Source organism: Drosophila kikkawai, chromosome 3L (assembly GCF_030179895.1).
Source record: "Drosophila kikkawai strain 14028-0561.14 chromosome 3L, DkikHiC1v2, whole genome shotgun sequence".
Lineage (NCBI taxonomy): Eukaryota > Metazoa > Arthropoda > Insecta > Diptera > Drosophilidae > Drosophila > Drosophila kikkawai.
This window is the reverse complement of record NC_091730.1, coordinates 12,910,785-12,933,396: the sequence shown is the minus strand read 5'-3', so window position 1 is coordinate 12,933,396 and position 22,612 is coordinate 12,910,785. Positions and strand designations below refer to the sequence as shown.

The following is a 22,612-nucleotide window of genomic DNA, read 5'->3' as shown; positions in this document are numbered from 1 at the left end:
AATCCTGGAAGAAGGTAATTAGTTACTTTAATTACTAGTAAATGTACAAGAAGTTAATGAGGCATTTGGTTATTTTAACAAGATTTATATTTTGTTTTATCACTTGGGAGTATTTTTGAACTTTTATTTCTAATAATGACTTAAGCATTAAGAGTTATATATTTATATGGCAGTAAATTCTTAAAATCTTTATCAAACATATAAAATTTTTAAGACTATGTACTTCACTTTAAAAGAAACTCATTAGAGCAAATATCGCAGCGTTCGAGGGTTTGTTGGATGGATGGTGGCTGAGCCACTTTGTGGGTACTCTCCTTGCCAACGAGGGAGCCGCCGTAGTCCTTTCTCATCACCCAGGGCGAGGTGCGTCGGGAGCTCAGCAGGGAGGCAGCAGTGTAGGTGTGCCGGCCAGGACTGCAGGATCTTAGAGAGTGCAGTGTGGCTGTGGATCCCCTTAGGATCTCGAGCCTTGCCAGCGCCGCCTCTAGATCTGAATCGGCGTATCCTTCCATCACCACTTGGTCCGGTGACTGGGAGAAGGACTTCATGCTGGGCGTGTCCTGATTGAGGTTGCTCATGGGCTGGATTACCACATCCATGTTACTGCTGTCTGAGGATTTGGCGCTGGATAGACGCGAGGTCGAAGGTGAAGGCACCTTTGAGGTGGAAGGAGGAGCTTCTGGGGTTTTGTTCTTTTGTGGTGTTTCAGGTACAGAAGATATTTTCGGGTTTTTATACTCTGAGGTTTGGGCTTTGGAACTTGAACTGAGTTGTCTCTGAGGTAGTTGCTCTGAAGAAGCATGTAGGAGTTCCTTGGAGCTTGGAGATGTTGTTTGCTTGGTGGGAGTCTTGAAGGAATCAAATTCAATATCAGATGAATCTCGAGAGCTCATTATATCCCTTGACAATGAAGGTATTTTGTCAGTTTTAAAAGAATCAAATTCCAAATAGGATGACTCTCTGGAGCGAACAATGTCCTTGCTTGAAGATTTTTCAACTCCTAGTGGACGTTCATCGGTCCTCGTTGCCTCAAATTCGGTATATGAGGGCTCTCTGGAGCTAAGTATAGCCTTGCCCACGGGTTTTCCTATATTTAGAGGACTCTCAGCTGCTTTACAGGAATTCAATTCGGAATAAGATGACTCTCTGGATCGTAGAGCCTGTGTTGCTAATGGTTTCTTTTCAGTTTTTATATATTGAATCTCAGTAAAAGAAGGCTCTCTGGACCGAACTACATTTCTCCCCAATGGTTTTACTGCCCTTGAAGGAGTCTTTTCTGATTTAAGGGAACTAAACTCGGTATAAGATGGCTCTCTGGATCGTTGTACTGCCTTTTGTCCCCTTAAAGGACTTTTTTCGGTTTTTTGATACGGAAGTTCGGTAAAAGATGGCTCTCTGGATCGCACTACATTTTTCCCCAGGGGTTTTCCTACCTTTAAAGGAGTCCTTTCTCCTTTAAGCGAACTAAACTCAGTATAAGATGGCTCTCTTGAACGCAGGACATCTTTTGCCAAATGCTTTTGTGTTCTCAAAGGACTCTTTTCATCTGTTTTAGATGCAAACTCCATATAAGTTGATTCTCTGGAAGAGATTTTCTTTGGAGACTTCTTTAGCTTATCCAAAGAATTTTGTGTTCTCAATGGAATGTTCTCTCCCTTCAAAGAATCGAATTCATTATAAGACGGCTCCCTGGAGCGCACTACATCCTTAGTCAAAGGTTTCGCTACCCGGGAGGGACTCTTGTCCGCTTTTCGGGATTCGAACTCCAAGTGGGAAGACTCTCTGGAAGAGATATTCTTGGGAGGATGCTTCTTTGACGCTTTTTCCTTCACTGACGAAATCGGTTTCACTGCCCTGCGATTCATAGAGGGCGTAAACTTCTCCCTGTCCGGTCGCAGGGGCTGTGATACCAGACCCAAGCTCATCCTCCGGCCAAAGCTGGGCTCCTCCTCCAAGGGCGCTGGTCTGCCCCGGCCCCAACCGGGAGTCCTCTCGGCTGGAAGTCTCTGGATGCCCGAACCGATGCGACCGGTGGCCATAGGAAGACTGATGCGATCGCGTTGTGGATTAAAGTCAAAGGTCCTGGAAGCGGCGGGATTCGAGAGTCGTGAGCTGTTCCGCGACACACTTCCTGGCTGCTCGGAGCCCACGAATTTGGCGTACTCCCGCTGACCTCGGCGTGCCGGAGCAGGCGTCACGTGGCCGCTGGACAGATCCGACTGGGAGGCGCTCAGCGAGTTGCCCCCGCTGAAGTGGCCATCATAGTGGTTCGGCTTGTCCCGCAGGCTAGTGTGGTCCTGGTACACGGAGAACTTGTTGTGGCTATGGGCGAAGCTCTCGTAAGGCTTGAACTTTTTGCTCTTGGCCAGTTGATCCGCGAACTTCTCCCACTCGGTGGTGCTGGGTCGTGGCTGCTCCTGTTCCTTTTCTGATTTCTTCTTCTGGACGAAACGTCGACGTACCTTGCGACTCCTGGGATTTCCAGAGTGAGTTTTATGTGTGTTTGTGGATTTGGGTGTATAAAAATGTAGGCGTGTTAGTAAAAGCTGTCAAAGGTTTGTCCTTATTTTTGAGGTGTTAATTGTGTGTGGTAAATATGTGAGTGTCTTTGTTAAATGAGCTTTTGTAAAACCTTCAAGAGCTCTTGATAATTAAGTAAGTGAGTCTTTATTGACTATCTCATATATTATTCTTAAATTTATATTTGAGGTTTGTCATCTCTGAATTTAAAAAGAATTTAAGAGAATTTAAGGTAAATTTTACGTTAATGCGGAGTTAGTAATATGCTATTGATACTGAAATGAATTTAGGCTTTTGTGGCACATAAATAGAGGCTACGATCTTCTCAAAATTGGATAATTATCTAATTTTAATTAGAATACATTTAAAAAAAATTAAAAACATCAAAAGTAGCTCCTAAAGTAAATTAAAGTTTGTCTTAATCAACCTGACATTATGTTGGGTTATTATTAAAATTGTTCAAACTTTCATTGTTAATCTCTAAAGTTTCTCTAGCTTTTTCCTAGCTCCTTAGCTTTGCAAAAGCCCTTTTCATTCGGTTAACCGAAAATCAGAGTTCATAACCGTGTTGGATATTTGAAATATTACCACAATACTACGTACAAGACTTTGCTGTTGCGGTTCTTGTTAGTTTGGTTTGCTGGGATCGCAAGTAAACAAAGGCAGAGTATATGATATGTACATAGAAGTAGAGATAGTTTATTTACAATTTACATACATAGGTCAAAAAGAGAGAGGGGAGAGTAATTAATGGTTAGGCTATATAATAAATCGGAACTCTACGGCGGCAACTACGAATCATAAGCGATAACTACGCGATAACTTCAGGTGCAATGGCGCTACGGGTTACGGATTTGCGAAGGGGCTACGGATTACGGGTTGCGGATTACGGGTTGCGGATTACGGATTTGCGATGCTGCAGGTGCTCTCTAGGCTTACTTACTCCACAGGCGCGGAGGATTCGGTGGCCGGAGCCTGGTCGGCAGGCTTCTCACTGACAGGAGCCGCCGATGGAGTTGGTTCCGCCACCTGCGAAACCTCGGCACTCAGCTTGACCATCTCCTCCAGCGAGGGCTTCGGCGTGGGCGGACTCTCGTCCTCGGTGGCCAGCGCCCGCTCAATCTCTGGTTCCGGCGTGGAGGTCTTTAGGCTGTCCCCATCTCCCTGCAGCTGGGGTGTTGGAGCCCGGGATGAGCTCATCTCAGCAACATCAGCCGCAGTCGTAGCCCCTCCATCTTCTTCTGTAGGTGGCGCCTCCTGGGATTGTTCCTGCGGCTGTTCCAGGTGGAGACCCTCCATCACCTTGTGCTTGGCCTCGTCTAGAGCCTGGGTTCCCTCCTTGAAGGCGTTGCCCAGCTCATTGGTAATCCCAGCCACTGCCGTGCCAACGGTCTCCTTGGCCGTGTCCAGAGTAGTGGTCAGCGTCTGAGAGGCGTCTGCAAGGAGAAGGGTAAATAGAAATACTTTCATTTGCCATTTCCTGAGGAGTTACACAGTGGGAAAAATAGAAGCCAAAAGAAGGACTTGAAATATATATATATAATATTAGAATTTTGAGTTAATAAACAATAACACATTTATTAATTATTTGATGATGAATTCAAGTCTTCAAATCATACATTTCCCTAGCTATTATAAAGGCTTTTTATCAATCAATGGACACTTTCCCTCAGTGCACATGTACGTATTATATTTTGAAGTCAATGTTTTGCTCTAATTCGTTGACGGGTCGGTCACGCAACCAAGTCGTTTTTCTTCATATGCGTTAAATAAATATACATATATATAAATATGGTCGGGTAATGGCAGTGGAGGCAGCTTTCACTGCGGTCTGCCAACAGAAATCAGGCCGAAAGGCTCTGCGGCACGCATTGCGCTGGCCAATTGTCCTTTATTACGTGGCTTGTTATTATAATAATGCGAAATGCGAGCACACTCACCGCGTACTGTATACTAAGTATGGGGATATATCGAATTTCTTTGTGTGTGGTATTAAGTGAGAACTTACTTGCTCGTTGCTGGTTATTAATTAACTCAATGAATTATTGATTTAAGGCAATGGGTCAAGGACTTTTTCATCTTCTTTTTAATTAGGAATAGCCAGAAAGCACTAAAGGATGAAGGGAATTTTTCTTAGATTTATTCATTTACAATTCTTTGCAATTGTAAACTTATATATTTCAGTGGTTATTTATTTCCGTGAGCTTACCCTCAAATATCATTTGACATTCTAGCACCAAACTCGTTAAAAAAGTAAAGCTAAAAGTCAGGGTCATCTCAAAATACTTGTGCCAAACTTACTGTTTTTAGATGTTACCAATTAAGAGGTATTTCTAACCAAGCACAACTAAAAATCAACTGCTGGCTATATTAAGTATCCGCTCTAAATATCAAGTATACGCTCGGGGGGCAGTCTGGAATTTCCCTCGAATGACCCACTCTTAAATGTCATCTGCCGACCAAAAACAAACCAATGACTAGTCCGGATTGGCAACACACACAGCACACACAGCACACACTGTACACACACCTTCGACGGCGGCCTCGCCCTTCTGCTTGACATGGGTGGCGGCTTTCAGCATTTCGCTGCCCGCCGTTGCAACCATGGGAGTGCTGGATGCACAGCCCATGACTTCCTCCGGATTGGTGGTGGCTCACAGCTAGCCAGACAATCGCCGAATCATGCCGATCGAATGGGCGAATGGGCGAATCGATGCAGAGTAGTCACAGCCGCCGAGGATTTATTAATATCGAATATGAATATGAATTTGGGTAAAAAAATACGCCCGCCTTTGGTCACGAACTCGACGCAACTGAGCACTGACCCAAAACATTCGCTGCTAAAGTGAAGGGTCAGTTCGGCACTCGGCCACCTCCGTCTCCGTCTCCGGCTCCAGCTCCAGCTCCTCCTCATCCCTATTCCAAGCCCTGACCATTGCCATTTGCTGGGCACGCAACAGGACCGGACCGTTCTAAGCTGCGCTGCCATTCCAAACCCAACTCCAACTCCAAGCCCCTCAGTTTGCATGTGCGTTCGCACTTCAAGTGAAGTCAAATTGTTGAGGTCATGCGCGTTGGGCGCACACTTACACTTAGTTATAGTAGTTGGAGACCAGCGCCAAAAGGGTTCTAGGTCTTAGGTGGGACTGGAACGGTCTTGGACTTGGACTAGGGTATATCCTATATAGAGATCAGGTTGGTCTACCATTAAAATGTAGTTATATTCAGAGGAATATGAGAAATATGTGAGAGTGAGGGATTCTGTAAGAGGGTCTTAAAAATTTATTTAATATTGTCCTTTAGTTGAGTTAAATTATCTTTAACTAAATGAAATATTTTGATTAATGAGCTGTATCTAAAAATGCGACCAATAGAATTCAGAGTATCAACTAGATGAATTTAGTTTAATTCCTGATCGCTTACTTTTGAGTCAAGATAATAATAAAGACCTGAAGACTTATGAATTCATATATACCCCTCTACCTACAAGTACCTGGTATTCAAATGAAAACAAAATAGGCGAAAGTGAAGCCTTGTTCAGGTACGTAATTGTGTGTCCTAGTGTGTGTATGTGTGTGTAAGGAGTAGCGTGTCCTGATACGCTTTGTTTGTCCACTAGGTGGCGTGCCACTGTGTCTATTGGCCAGAAAAAGCTCTGCTCTGCTCCACTCCGGTTATTATTTATAGAACGCTGCACGATGTTCAATTGTTGCTCTCATTTCCATATGGGAAATGGGTTTTTGCCCCTGCCCGTGAATGAAGCGAAATGTCCGGCTGGGTTGACAGTGCCGATCAGATAAGAGCTATGATATCGATTCGGCATATATTCAGTGCTATGCAAATGGAGATTGTGCTAGAACCACCTACTTGTACACCGGAAAAGGAGGAGATTAATCTCGAGAGAATTTAAAAATATGATAAATAGAAATCAGAACAAATTGATCCTAAATCTTACTGGAATCTTATAAAATTTATAAGCAGTCCTACTTTAATTAGTACTTTTTCAATCCCTTATTTTTCCTGTGTACTCTATAATGTGCCAGAGATGACAGCTAACACAGCCCTTCGCCAAAAACTGACGAATATTGATTTTTGATTTATTTTTCGTAGACTGCAGCTTTCGGTTTTTGAATTGGATTGGATTTGTGCTGTGGGGGGACCCTAATATACGAGTGCCTGCGAGTATTTCTGCCGTTCGCTGATTTATGTCAGTCAGGCAGTGACAGCGCTTTTCATGAGCCAATAAAGTTGTCCATGTCGCTTTGTCATATTCATATATCATGGCAATGGCAACTTATGTCACATGGTCCGAGAGCCCCGAAACTGGAGTATCGAGCGCGGAGCCTGCGCATAAACGAAGTTTAAGTGCGCGATCGAAAGAGACGTCCGCCGGTGACGGTGACAAAACACAATTTGGCCGGGAAAAACAAACAACGAGCGGCCGGCCAGCAGACAACCAACAGGCTAACAACAAACAGTCTGAAAAGTCGCATATAAATCAGCACACGCAGCTGGTTCATTAGACTCTCTACGCGGCTCTTGACGCTGCCATTTGGCCTGACATTAATTACATAAGCTAAGCGGTGCTTAATTATGTGCTCAACAATAGACCAAAAGTGCTCGAGACCCAGTCGTCTTGCATGATGTAATGGGCCTCCCCATGCGAAAGTTTTGCCTCTTGATACACTGCAAATACCCTGATTTTGTGGTCATATCAATTGCCTAATTGGACTTGGGGAAGTGTAAGGTGTTCTAGTATAAAATTAAGGGGGAATTCATATGGTAATTAGTCACTTCCTTGATTTTTGAAGCATTAATCAGGAAGAGTAGGAGTAGTGAAGTCATAAAGAGGCCATTAAAAAAGGAGAATGGAAACTAACAACCATTAAGAACTCATCTTTAACCTGTATGCATAGAAACAAGCATTCTATGGAATTTTTGGGAATTCTTTTTTTAATTTAAGGTTTTGAATAGGTGTTTTAGAGAGCTTAAAAACATAAGGAAATGGTTTTGTAATTAAAGACAAATTAAAATGTCGGAACTACTTGGATTCTTTAACAAGGATATAAACCATAAATGGTAATGGGGATAAGAATATATTTTAAGCAAATTCAAACTCACTTTTAATCTTATAAGATTAATTCTTGATTTCATTTTATTGGTAACAATTGGTTACTTATTACTGTAGCTATCTATCAATTAATATTGTAATATAAATATCTATTGCTTCATTAATAGAGTATAAAATCTTCGATCTCTCTTAGACCAGCTTTTCTATTCCCAATATTGTCTGTCTGGTGGTGTTCACTTTCAATTCAGCCAAGAATAATGGCAATTGCGAGACAGGTAAACAACGTATGAGCCAAACGGCTTCCTTGGCTCCCTACCAATTTGTATGGGGCTTTGTCTTTGGCGACAGCTTCCTCAAAGCATGCTTTTGAACTTGGATTGGGATTGGAATTGGGATGGAGATGGAGATGGAGATGGAGCCGGGACCTGGGACACGGGAGTCGGTGTAGGAGTCTATTGCACAAGGCGGGGCTCGGGGACCACCTTGGGCATAAATTGTAATTATGCCTGCCACCGCGGCAGACAATAAATCTCAAAGTATTTATCGTGCAACATGACAGAAGTGGGTCGTACCCGAACTCAAGCCCAAAAAACCAGAGATTTTCCCTCATTTTTTGGCTTTGTGTGTGCCTTTTTGTGCTTCTCTTTTTTTTGCATAAACATTTACAAACATTTTAAATGCAGTTATGACTAAATGCAAAAGTTATTTTTGTGTTCAATGCCTTTGTTGGGGCTGTCGCTTAAAATTGTGCGCATAACTTGAAACATGAAAAGTTACTTAGAGTCGGAGTTTGCGGGGCCTTTAATTAAAAGCGACAGGTTTCGAGACATTTTACTTGAATCGTGTTGTTTGCTTTGATGCTGTTGCCGTTGCTGTGGCTGTTGCAGTTGCAATGGAAGTGGAAGTTGCAGTTATTGTAATTACATATGGCGATGTCCAGAGCCGCACCCAAATCCCCAGTGGAAGAGCGACCGCTGACCCACATTTGATCCACGCCACTCCACTCCGCTCCATGCGGACTTTGAAGATGCAAATGGAACCGCATCGCGATCGCAGACGGCGCCAAATTTATGTAATCAAAACCAACCCAAATGGATGCCACGGACGCCGAGGCATTCAATGAAATTGCCAGCTTTGGACGCGGATTCGGACTCGCATTTGATGATGTCAGCAACAGCAACAGCAGGAGCATCAGCGGGAGCAGCAGTTTCAGGAACGGTCTCCTCCAAGTCGGAGGCGGCAGCAACCCAAAACCTAGCCAAAAAGGTTATCGATGACCCGAGATCTTTTGTAAAAGTTGGCAAATTTCACCCGTAATGCAATCGCACGCAACTGGAAAAGCATTGCGAGAAGCCCCAAGGGAAAGCCGAAAGCTGGGACGATTTCGAATCTTTAATTATATAGACGAGAGCATGTGTGGAGGAGCATAAATCATATTGACACTCGGACTTAATTAAAGGCAACCTACAAAGCCAGGTTCTAGTTGGGCTCTGCTTTTTGTAGAAAAATCATAAATCAATGTGGCGCGCAAGCAAACTAATAAAATTCAATTTATAATCAGAAACTCCTGCAACGCCCTACGGAAAGTTCACCAAGACGACTACGACGACGACGACGACGAAGAGTCTTCAATCAGCAGCAGCAGCATCCACAGTTAGAAGCTAGTCTTCTGGCGGGCATTCTTCTGCCGGCCGCCGGTCTCGCTTTTGACTTCTAAGAATGCAGCTGTTCTCGGCTCCGAGCCCATAAAAATGAACATGCCAGGCGGCTGTCAGAGAGCCAATGGCGCTGCTTCTCAGACGGCTACTCACCGGATCAAAAGGGGAATACACAGGGAGAAATGCTCAATAAGTATAGTTTTTACACCATAAAACCAGAGAAACCTACTATGGATAGAGACACATTTATACAATAACACATATCTTACAAAATAAAGTACTACACGTTACTTCTAAAAGAAAAATCTTAAGATTTTCTTTATAAATTAGAATAATTAAAATGTATTCCCAGTGTAAACACTACAGTCTCCATAACAACAAAACGGCGATGAGAACAACGCGACCAGGTTGAGTGTTGGCTCTTTTGGAGTGACGTTTTGGGTTTTGGGTTTGGCAGCCACATCGAGAAGAACAAAGTCAGCGCCGAAGTGCCCATGGGCCTAGAGACGGTCGAAACCGGAGCGTGAGAGTTATGAATGCTTTGCGTTGGAGGCAGAGTCTGAGCTCGTGATTTTGCGTTCTGCATCCCGGAGCACTTGTGGCTGACAGCCGTGATCGTTCTGGGTCAGCTGAAGGGACCAAAAACTAGGTGAATGCCAAATTGTAATCGATACTTGAGTGGGATTTAATTCGGGAAGGAGGTAAAGTGTTGTGGCTTAAGCTAAGATCAACACTTGCTTAATAGGAATTATCTGCAAATTTGATATCAAATATTAACTCTATGTTTTTCAGATAAAAAACCATATTTTTGATGGATAAAACTGTATCAAAATTTTAAGAATTAATCTCAGTTCCTGGCTTCCATCTTCCGCTTGCAACTTGTGCGACTCACTGCCCATCTTGAGAGCTTGTCAGTTGAAAATTTCCATCTCTAGCCGCCGGCTTTTCGGATCCATGACGAGGTCCGCGTCCATTCCATTTCATTTCATTACGGCCTGTTCCATTTGGCTGTTTTGGCCCGCTTTGTTTGCGCCGTTAACCTTGGGGGCACAGCAGCCGACCGCGACCGTCAAGAAGTGCAAAAAAACACGACGTAAAACAAGGCAAAAAATCAGCCAGAGAAGCGAAATACCTGGCGAGGAGAAGAGTTAGCTATGCATGCCACCTGAGTGGGCGGGGAGGAAAGGGGAGTTAAGACACAAACAAAAATAAAGACCATACAAATAATATATTTTACAGAATATTAAATTGATATTTTAAAATGTTGTATAATATTATGTAAGAAAGCCCAAAATAATATATTGAAAAATTCAAATTAAATGAGATATTTCATACTTCAGAAATCCCGACTTTAGTTCAACTATTTCTTTTGTGTGTTGAGTAAGCTTGGCAATAGTAAAGTGCCAAAGTGATTGACATCACTCGAGCCGGCTGAGTTTTCTTTTTCAATTTGCCAGGCCGCAACTCGCTAGACTTTTGTGGGTCAGGGTCGGGATCAGCGGGATGGCAAATGTCAGACCAACCGCAGATGCACACATGTAGCATGACCTGGACACCCAGCCCCCAACCCAACCCAACCCAGCCCCCGACCCAGGCGAACCTCTTCCATGGGCCACCGATTCCAGCGTGTAATTGCTTACGCACGCGACCATCGAACATGGATGTGAGCCCGGCTATGTGTCCACATCCACTTTCTTTGCAATTTATTTTGGTTTATGTGTTTATCGCTTCTCGCTAATCTGCAGCGGCAATGCAACAGCAACCGGCAATCAGTGACGGTGACAGTTGGGGCAACTCCCACCAAAGCCAAGCCCAGGGAGCAGAGTCACAATAAAAACACAAGTAAGCAAGTAAGAAGAAAAAAGCAAAAGTCGCATGATTTATGGCGCGTAATTTGCGTGCGCATGCGCAAATTGCGCCATAACCTTTTGCTTTTCTGATTTTGCTTTCCACAATTCCAGCAGCAGCTTCCTGCTGACAAATGAGCCGCCTCCCAACCATTTTAACCCACTGAAGTTGGGTTCTTGGCCAAAAGAAAGTCTAAAATATGGTTCTTTGTCAACCTCAATTTTTGTGAAGGTTTAGCAGGCATGGGAGATTTTTTCCTGATTTGTATTTTAACCAGAAACAAGCTTCACCGCATTCCAAAAATATTTTTACAAAATATAATTAGCAGCCTGTCAATTTTATCTGGGTTACCTAAATGTTATTTTAGTTTATATTTTACCAAATGAACTTTGCTTTACAGGAATCGGAAGTAAGTAACCTTTTCAAAAATAATATAGTCTTCTAGAATATAAATTAACCAGGATTTCAGCTTAAGTAATTTGATCATAAGAAGTTGAAATATTTAATATTAACTAACATTTTAAATACGGTTCTGAATAAACATAGTTCTCTTAAGAAATTAGCATTTCAATTGATTTAATGATCTGAAAAAAATCTTTAAAATATATAATTTATAATCCTTTCTCTTCTGTGTCACTTGCACCACCTTCAATGGGTTAAGAGTGCCACATATCGAAAGGAGACTCAAAGTGTGTCACTTGCATTCTTTCGGGCTTGTCTTGAATTACTCGACGCCCGGCGACCAACTTGTGGCCATCGATAGCCGAGAGATCGGAGCCGGGGATTCCGGGTTTGGGGAACGGGGGGACTGGCGACTGATTTATAATTTCATTGAACTATTACCAGAGCGACACCGATCGGGGGACAGCGCTCGCCAAATTGATTAACAATCAAAATAAATCAATACACAGCCTCGGAGCGAGAAACGTCAAAAATCGCAACGAGCAAATTGCAATTGCAACACTTTCGCTGCAGATTTTGTTTTTCACACTTGATTTACATTTTAAATTGAAAAGGCTAACCAAAACCGAAACCGAAACCCAAAACCGAGCTGAAAAACGAGCGCTGAAAACTGAAACTCACCTGGAGTCCAGGTCCCAGCCCAAACCCGAGCTGAGGCTGAGACTGAGGCTGAGAGCCTGCGATGGTGGAGAAAAAATACGAAATTTCCAGCCGGCGGGCATGAAAACTGCAAGACGAATTGGGCGACATTGTCAGGCGGCAGTTGAGATTGTTGCATGGATTTGGGGCATGTGCGGTACCACCACCACCACCATCCGAAAAAGAGCCAGACGGAGAGCCACCATCTCTCCACCAACCACCAACGACCCCGGGGTCCGGACCCGACTATGTGATAAAGAGATCAATGGCAGAGACGACTTTGCAGGTGAAATGTCAATTCCCGTGCATTTACACCCCGTGCACAGAGAAAAATAAGAGTCAAGGCGAATTTTTATGATATAAATCTTGAATTTAAAATCATATTGAGTTTATTTAACATTGAATTAATATTTAAATTGAATTAAGAAATGAAGAACAAACTAACTAAGGTGATTGTATGCTATCTACATTCTTTACAATCTAATTTTACTGAATTAAAATCTATCAAGTTATTTAATTAATATTTTACTTATATTCTTGCCAGATTTAATTCCCTTTTTTTGTGCCTGTGTAGACACCCGATCGACGGGACGTTCCTCGTAATTTAAGTCTTAATCGTCCACGCCATAATGCTGTTAAGCCGTCTAATTGAAGTTTCACTTTTCCGTGAACCGAGAGGCCCGGCTGACTGGCTGACCTCTGTGCAGATACATTAATTATCTGTAATGAACGTTTACACTTATTTATTGGCACTAAATCATCGTTTAACGCGTTTCGAGCATGCACTTTGGCGGTCTGTTGGCTGTCTGGACATTGCCGGTTCGTCCGCGAACGGCCTTCGAATGCGTCTTGGATGCTTGGGGATGGCCAAAATATCGAAAGCTATGGTTTACTATCGTACAGATATAGAACCCTAAATTTAATACTAATAGCGATGTTATACAAGTGTAATATTAGCATAGAATAATGTTTTTAAAAGGTAAAGACTGAGATTGAATTCATACAAAGACTTTTTCTAATGTAATTTATATTTTATGGATAAATCATACAAATACCTATACTTTTAGGTATATTTTTTATATTGTATCTTAAAGAAGACGATACAATATCTTATGGATTAAATTCTGGGTCATCGTAATTTTTAACAATTTTATAAATAGTATGAATATCTTTCCAAATTAATTGTACACACAGAACATATTTCATATTCATGACTTTAATCAATTTATATGCTTTCAAAACTTTCTATAAATTTTAGGACCATATTTTAAACAGATATATTTTCTTAAAATATTATATCGCATTTTCCCGCTCGACATCCATCCCTGCTCTCCGCTCAACGAGACAACGCGGAACGGATCGGTGCGCGGTGCCTGGGATATGCATGTCAAGTGGCCGCAAATTACAGCCGAGGACGCTTCCGTTTCTTTGTGGCGTCTCGCGGGTTCCTAAGCGGAATGGGACCCGATAAAACGGATAACCGAACCGAGTTCATTGGCATTTTGTGCCACATAACAAACGCTTGGCACTTAGTAATGAGTTATGAGCCACCAGGCAGGCATCCAGTCAGCCAGTCAGCCAGTCAACTCCCACCGATGCGGCGACGGTACACTGGATCGGCGGTGATTGAGTGGGCATTAACCTCCATGGGAATCGATGGGATATACTAAGTGCCGGGTTGCGTTCAATTAGTGGGAATTTCTGTGGAATTAGTTCTCCTATTCCTTACAGGAGAAGGCTCTATTGGGGATAATGGGTTTGGGTAATGTTTGTTTGTTTACGGGAGCACTGAAAGTTGTAAGAACTTGGGTTATTGTTAACCAGAAGTAAGCCAGTATAAATTCATAATAAATAATATAAGCTTTCAATTTCTAATAAAAAGAAATACCATTTAGTTCATAGATGTAATCTTATGTTGCTGATAATCAAATTGTTTTGTTAAGTAGAATTTTCTCCCTAATTTCCATTTGGCAATAAGGAAGTATTATTGTTAATATTTTTCCACTGCTTTCCACTAAATCCAAAACCACTGTGCTGACTTTTTTTCAAGAGTTTATCTCTGGCTAATCAGCTAACTCCCCGAAAGACCCTGGCACATTGTCGTTGTCATCATGATCGGGCCTCGTTATGGGGTTTGTTATGTTTTATGTATGTGCTTAGTGCAAATCAAACATTTAATGGTTAATTAATTGAATGCGGCGCGGCAGGTGAAAATGCCATGGCAGATTCTATTATGATGTTGATCGTCGATCGTAGATGGAGGATTAAGGAGGTGGATGCGGCAGTTAGTGTAGGTGTGGGTGGGAGTGGGATCTCCCCATTCCATAATGTACACTTGGCCGTGTCAAATGGCCAAATTAAATGCCTCTTTTTGAAACACATTTCGCGCCGATTTGTTTTTTCATAGCCACGTACTCGAAGCTGGCTAATTGCAGACTCTGGCATCCCATAAAGGCATAACGCTCTGGTGCATAAATATGTTCATGCCACCACACGGGGCAACTTGGGGGAAAAAAACAGTGGTAAAAAGTCAAATGGTGCATGTTGAACACCCACAAAGCATAAATAAAAAACAGCAACAGGCTCGATCCAGCCAAAGAGCGAACTCTGCAAACGGAAAACGGAAACCTGAAAACTAAAAACTGAAAACTAAAGACTGAAAACCAAACCGAAACGAACCCGACGTCGTCGTGGCGAAGGTGAAAGTGTTTTTGTTGGCCCGCTGCAATTATATTGTAAATGATTTTATTATTTATTTGCTGAATTAATTTCGGCCAGGCAAGTGTGTTGTGTGCTGCATGGTGGCGGCAATGTGAAATATTCCATATAAATATTTATGTTTTAATTAAAAAGGCCACAAGGAAATTGAAATCGCATAAATTTCGTATTTAATTTGTAACGCTGCGAGAGGAAACTATTGAGTTTTATTTGCTTTTTATAGGGTGCAATTTATGAATGCCATTAAGCCAAATTAAGTTGTATGTAGTTGTTTGATTGTTTATGGCAAATTACCTAAGCCAGGTTTTGGTTAGCTATTAATTTGAGGATTTTCCTCCTAAAATTAAGTCAAATCACTTCCAAACGACTATTAACTTTTATTAAATTTTTAAAGTAAACAATTTAAACGAAATTTGTTAGGAAGAACTCTTCGATTAAGTTCATAAATCAGGAAGATAATTTGTAATCTTGATTGTAATTTGGGATAATAATAACTATGATTATGTAAGCATATTTATAGCTGAACAACTATTTTAGTATGAATTTAATTAATTTAAAATGAATTTATTTATTATTCAATTCAATTTAAAATTGCATTTTTTATTTGGTTCTTATTATTGTTAAATGTAACTTGCTCCTATTTACCTGACCCAGTGCTGTCCTGGGGCCATAAATATCACTTTAGGCCATTTATAAATGTCCTGCCCGACTTAGCCTCGCTGCGGCTGTTCATTTCTCAGACCTGAGTTCATATTTCAGGCCATGTTTATGACCAGATTCCCGTTCTGTGACATCCCCGAGCAGCGACCTTCAGCCTGTCAGTGGCGGGAGACATCCTCATTCTTCGTGGGGCGCACTGCGTGGAGCATCTGCCACCGATTTGCAATGGTTTTTGGTGCACCAACTGGTTTTGGCAACGATTTTCGAACATTTTCCCCCCAATTTTACGTGTTCATTATCATACACGATGTACTTTTTGGACACAAACGAAAGCGAACTTTTTAAAGCCTGGCCAAAGTATTTCTGCCTCTTCGCTGGATGCTGCGAAACGTGTTGGACTTGGCCGCGCGGCGTTTTGTTGGTTATTTATCGTCGCTTTTTTTGTGATTTAACATATGTACGTGCTGCTGTCGCGCAAAAACAAAGCGCATACGCACCCAGAAAAACATGATTATATATTAATTTCATTAATAATAAATAATTTCACTTTTCATTTCACTCAGACGGCGGCTGTGGCGGCGGCGGCAGTGCAAGAATGCGAAACTTTCGTTGCGGGTGAGGTGAAGCTGTTTTGGCCATCTTCTCTGGGAAGCCAGCTCCCAGCTCCCAGCTGCCACTGCTGCCGCTGCTGCTGCCACTTTGCTGGATGTCAGAAAGGCCAAACGTGGCTTTCAAGACGGCTCAAAATGCCGACAACGGCCAAAATCGATGGCCAAATTAATTGCCTCGACTCGGCTGCGCATGCGTATACGTAATTTTTGATTATTAACTGTTAATTACATGCAATTTTTCTTCATATCCCACCTTTAGCCGGATTATTCAAGTTTGCCGCCAAATGTGTGGGCTTATCTGAGATCTGGCAGCATGTTAATTGCTCCAGAAAATTGAGTTATTTTCAACTATTTTGATTGCTGCTGCCAGTTGACCTTTTTCTGGCTCCGCTGTGAGCCCACCACACCCACGAAAATGTCAGCGAGTTCTTGGGCTCGCGATCTGGGCAAGATCTGGACTGGAGCTGCTGCCACAACAACTACTGGCGGCGGGTATGAGTCGTGCCCGCCGATGTTTATCGTCGTTCGCATTCATATATTGCTGCGAATGCTTGCCAAATAAAATTAAAATTGTAGATTTATATCGATCACAGTCGCACTAGGCCAAAAATACTTGGAACGCTGCAGGCATTACGAGATACCCTCATCGGATAAAGGGGAACTTTGCTCTTGGAGACACCATAGTTTCAGAGCCAGCACTAAAGAGATAATAAGTTAATCAATTATAGGGGGATAGGATGTACATTTTGAGAGCAGAGAGATAGAAATACAGTAAGTAATAGCTAATAGTTAATATCACATTAAGCAAATTTCTAATAATAGTAATACCTTTGTTTTATGTTATATTTCTTCCCTCTAAAAGTCTATTTATCAACCCCCAAAGTTAGAGTATTAAAAGCTCGCTAAATTCCTTTCACATCAGCTTCTGTAGTTGCCAATTTTCGATGTGATTGTCAATGGGTTTTCCATTTATTTGGAGCCTGAGAAAATTAATCATTAAAATTGCCATCGGGGGCGGTGTTACATACAGACTATGTAAATTTTCGATTTTTGTGTACGCCGGAAACGAGCCTTAATTTCCATGGGAGTTTTGCATTTGCCACTTGGCTCCCTCCGATGCGACGATGAAATAACAAAAAGAAAACGCAGCACCTGCGAGGAGACTCTGGTGTGTGGAGGCTTCAATAAAAATGTAATTACGCCCTCTAATGGCAAACGCTCAACGCAGCAGCCTGCCTCGTCAGATGGGCCTCGCAACTAGCAACTTGCAACTGGCACTGGCAGTGTGCAACCTGCAACCTGCCACACATGCCCCTGACACTGTGTGGCAGCCATTAGCAACACCTGGAGAAGCGACGAGGCGAGGTAAACACTCCTGGCCTGGCCTCCGCGATGGCCAGTTGATTGATTACACATGCGCCGCGTGGGCCGCGTTAATGCTGATGTTGCCACGTCGCCAAATGAGAGGGAATCGCCATGCAACAGGGCCCTGACCAGACGAGACCGTAATGATCGAAGTCGCGGTGATGTCATGGAAAAACAGGCGCATTAAACGATTATAAAATAAATTGTGTTTCCGACTGGGAAACCTTGATTCAGCCGGCCAGCGCCCATGAGTTATGGCAGCTTGTAAATGATTGAGGTCTTTGATCAAATCTCGCTCAAATCTGCAACTGCCACCGAAAGCTAGGCTGAGCCGCCAAAATACTTTCCTTTTCGGTTGCCACATTCTCGTAATTCTCGTCACCAGTAGCCTGGATTACCTCAGTGCCGCCAAAAATTTCGCTTTCTACGCCAAAACTTTGACAGCGTGCGGCTGAAATGTTGCACGTTTGACCAAATTTGGTCAAAGACCAGGCAGCAGTTCGAGCCAGGCTCTGGCCGTGACGCTGAGCTGAGCTGTGAGCTGACGACGCGACGAGATGCAGATGGTGGAGTCGTACTCATAGTCGGAGTCCATGGAGCGACCTCCTCCTGGCACAAGGCGCTGGAGCACGCTCTGGTAGCTTCTTGTCGCCGTATGTCATGCGCTTTATCTTGATGACGCTGGGAGTCATGAGCTGAGCCTAGTCTTGAGGCCTCAGACTTGAGTCGTCGGTCTTTGGTCTTGGCCCGAGCCTGATTTCGCTGTTTAACATAGTTAGCTGGGCCGTGGGCCTACACTGTCACTGGGAGAAAAGCTCAACCTTGAAATATAAACTAAAACAAAGTCAAGTTACCGAAGTTGAAATTATAAAATCTCTAAGGAAAGCCTTCGATATCAGGCAGTTTCTTCGAAGTAATACACATTCCTAAGACATTTTCAATGTAATTTATCCCTTGTACTTCTCACAGTGCACAGCTAATCCAACTGCAGTTGCAACTCCGAGGGATTTTCACCGCAATTCGGTAGCCACAAGTAGCTGGCCGCAGTACGTAGGTTGCGGCAGGTCAGTGCACTCTGGCCATGTGATTAAAACGCTAAAACGCAGACAATAATAAATATCAAATGCGCCATATTTTAGGGTCTCTGTGGGTTTTTTCTCCTACCTTTTGGTTGCCCAGAGGGACAGAGTGCGGCAGGGAGCCACAGAATGGTTTCACTTTTGTTTGAGCGACACCTGGCGGCGAGTGGAGCGGAGCGCCCATGACTCACGGAGTTATCCACCTAAAACCACATCCAGCTAGGTCCCAGTCCCAGCCCAAGTCCCAGTCCCAGCCCCAGAAAGTGCATCATAAATTATTTCGACTCCGCCGCTCTCAGCCCAACTTGTATTTCTCTTCTAAGCATTTTCATTTGCCAAAGTAGTCACACGGTCAGCTCGGATGGGGAGCTGGAAGTTGGGTCTCTTGGCTCCACATTTGTCGCCGGCCCAAGCGAAATCGAAATTGAAATTGAAATCCTGGTCCAGCCCCAGCCTCCGATCCGGCGGCAGCCGCACTTTGGTCACGAATGTCGGTCAAACGTGTTTTGTTTGCTATTTTACAACTTTAAATATGCCAACAATGGCCAGCCTTTGGATGCCCGCCCCTCCCGCTTCAAAAGACATCCCATACTAAGCCTGGACCTGGGCCTGTGCCCGGCTCCCATGCATGCCTAATTTGTGTGCATATTTCTTGGGGGATTATCACTGTCACACCACCGCTGCTGAGCCGCAAATCGACCACGATCTCGGGGTCTTACTTGGTCTCCGTCTCCGTCTCCAGTTCCAATTACAATCCGATGCGGCTGTAGCTTTGGCCTAGGTGAATTCTAGAAAGGCGGCACCTTAAAGTGTTATCAAGGATGTGAATGAAGGGTGTATACATGTATCCTTGCAGGGTATTATGATTTCAGTCAGAAGCTGGTAACGCAGTGAAGGATCCGTTTCCGACCCTATACAAATAAAAATAATGATAAACCCAAGTCTATCATTCGTTCAAGCCTGCTTTTGCCACTACTTAACTATTATTTTTTTACCAATCTGCAATTAAAATCGTTTGTCGGCCATTTCCCTTTCACCAATTTCAGAGCTTCCTCTCTTTCATATTTTTTTCTTACTCGCTTATTAAAATCCAGCCATGTTTTCACAGTCTGTTACACTTGCCATGGGAAAATTAGCCTTGGAAAATATAGTTTTTAGGCACCAAAAATTCACAAAGAATTATCTATCTTTCTGTTTTTTTTCTACTTAAAAGAAAACTCTTCGCTTGGCCCAATTTTCGCTGCTATCTCAGCATCTACTGATACGATCTCACTTCCTTTTCGTTACTCATACGCCGTGTTGCGCCATCGACAAATCAGTAAACTATTTAGCCCACTAACAAATTTCTCACATAATTCACAAAACGCCGTAATACGGAAGCCGTTTCTGGTTGCAAATTTCACTCGACTGATAAGTCGCCAGGCGAATTTGCAGCACTCAAATTTGAATTTCATGTCCCTTTTATCGGTGCGACTATCTAGCGCTTAGCTCTCGGTTCAGTTCAGTTCGCTTTCGGCCGGGCTGTGCTTTTTTTTCTGGGCATTTTGCTTGGCTGTTGGCCCGGCTAGAAGTGGCCATTGTTGGTGTCGCTCGGGGTTTTTGGCAAATTTGCCTGGCCATATAATAACGGTTCGTGCTGGGGGGTTTTTGCCTTATTGGGCGTCCGCGGCTCAGCGGATTGATGTGCCTCTGTGTGAACATAGCTTGCCTCCCAAAATCGCTGTAATGTTTTTTTTTTTGGCTACCTCAGAGTTATAAAATATAGAAAATTATGCGCATCGGCTACTGCTGCTGCTGCTGCCATCAAAAGCGGCGCCGCAGCCGAAACTAAGCTCATGACTCGAGCCTGGTCTGCCGCCTGGCACTTAACACCTTTTTGACACACAGCCAGCGACGTCAAATGCAAATGAAGATAAATCGCTGCCTCTGATCTTTTTAGCACCTTTTTGCATACATTCCCCAGCCTCCCAGTCTCCCGGAGCCCCGGTGACAGCGCCACGAACATGCAACATTTTGTCGCCAGTTGTACAACTCCTGCCGACTGCCGACTGCCTCCGAATGCCAACTGTATGCCGGCGTGGCTCCGGCCACTGCCTACGACTTTTGGCGATTATGATTGCAGCCGCCCAGCCCCAAAACAGGCGGAGATTGAGCGGCTCTAATACCCTCTAAGGTGATTATGCGATTTTAACACTTACCACTAAGCTATTCGTCTTTGAGGATGTCAGGTAGTGCCAAGAAAAAAAAAAATTGTGATATGCCTTTGGTAAACTCCCAGGATGATGTTGTTGATTTCACTCTGGAAAGCCTATTAAAAAGCTAAAGAAAATTTCACACTTGCAATTATGTTTTTCTTAATGTAAAATATGTTGTATAGGTCGAATTTATTATTATGTTAGCAATAAAAATCGGTTAAGATATTCTCAATTACATTACATTTAAGGAAAAGCAAAAGGTTAGGACTTTTGATTCCAAATATTTTAAATTTGACTTGTAAAATATTGTATATATTTTATTTTAAATAAGTTCTGTACTTAAAATTTATAATATATTAGTATTCCTTTAGGTTAAATCCCCTTAAGCACCCCTCCAGCGTATCGAATCTTCGATTTGTCAACATTATCTTTCGATTTCGAGGCTGACAAAAAGGTCAAGGGGGAGCTTTTGGATGTTTTTCCATTATTTTTGGTGGTGTTTTCCAGAAAAACCTCATACGGTTGCCAATCAGCGAATTATCGGTCTGCCCCACTGTGGGTTTTTGTTAGCTTATTTATTTATTTTTATTTTTTTTCTTGTTGCCAGCGTTGCGCGGGGCTGTTGCCATTGTTGTTCGGACCCCAGACGGATGAGGAAGTTGTTTGCCTGGGCTGCATTTGTGGCATGCTACCAACTATCGGCTGGCGACTATCGGCAGCTTGTCGCGTTTTTCTCTTATTTAAATTACGAAATGTTTTGTCAACAATTTGTCCGCTGATTTATTGGCTTTTGTGGCAACAGGCAACTGGCAAGCGGCAAGCGGCAACTTGCAACTTGCAACAGGGCGACGAGACGGTTGGGCACAATAGCCAGCCGCGATGTTGGAGTGCGGCTAATCGGAGTTGCCAGTTATCAGCTGGCTGAGTGACAGGTGCATAAATTGCATTTAAAATCGAAAGTTGGGCAGACGCCCAGAATGAAAGTGAGCGACGTGCATCCATTAAATGTGTGCCACTCATGTGGCACCATCACCACTGCCACTGCCACCAGTGCCACCAATACCACACAATCGCGGTGGTGCATTGACTCTGCACTCTGTACTCTGCCCCGCCGAAGTCGCATTTCGCAGCTGTCCATCAGAGAACTTTCGATTTCGATTGCGTAGTGCGTCAACGGGAGACTTTCCATTGTGGCGTTTGTTGAACCGATCTCGGGCTCCACAGAGGAAAAAGCCTGACCAATTGCCCGCCAGTTCCTAAATATTCATATCCTCGTTAAATAAATCTTTGTGTACTTAACGCTGATATGTTTTATGTTTGCCGATGGCATAAAAGTCTTTACGCCAGAAAGTTGGCTTGCCTGTTACATATGGGTAGTTACGGTTAAATGACATTTAAGAAATAATTTACAACCCTTTCTAAAGTAAAAATAAATTTATAGCGAGAGTAAAAAAAGTGTAAACATAAATTTAATTTATGCTTGATGTATTTATTTAAATTTTTCTGCGATTTCCGCATTTTTTAAGTCTTAGGAAAATGATTACAAAATTTGCAATTCGAACTAAAGAAATAAGCAAACTTGTTTCAAGCTTAATTAGATTTATTTGAAAATTGCTAATATTCTTTTTCTCCCTGTGTGGGTGTACAAAACAACGAGGTGGAGAGGGTCAGGAACTGGGACTGGGACTCGGACAACAACTGCCACAGATCGCACAAGAAACACATATTTCTGCCTGCATTTCGTAGCTTTTTCGTTCGGGCCTGAAGTCTCTGTGAGTGACACACA

The 22,612-nt window shown here is 43.0% G+C and overlaps 1 protein-coding gene across 1 annotated transcript; it reads right to left on the bottom strand.

Moving 5' to 3' along the window:
* Positions 1-108: 108 nt before the first annotated feature.
* LOC108077992 (serine/arginine repetitive matrix protein 5) lies at positions 109-5,165 on the bottom strand. Its single transcript, XM_017171546.2, has 3 exons — positions 5,051-5,165; positions 3,464-3,956; positions 109-2,472 (listed from the first exon to the last, which is right to left on the bottom strand). The coding sequence occupies exons 1-3, from the start codon at positions 5,148-5,150 to the stop codon at positions 225-227; spliced, it is 2,841 nt and encodes a 946-aa protein (XP_017027035.1). The 5' UTR covers positions 5,151-5,165; the 3' UTR covers positions 109-224.
* Between the last annotated feature and the right edge of the window lie 17,447 nt (positions 5,166-22,612).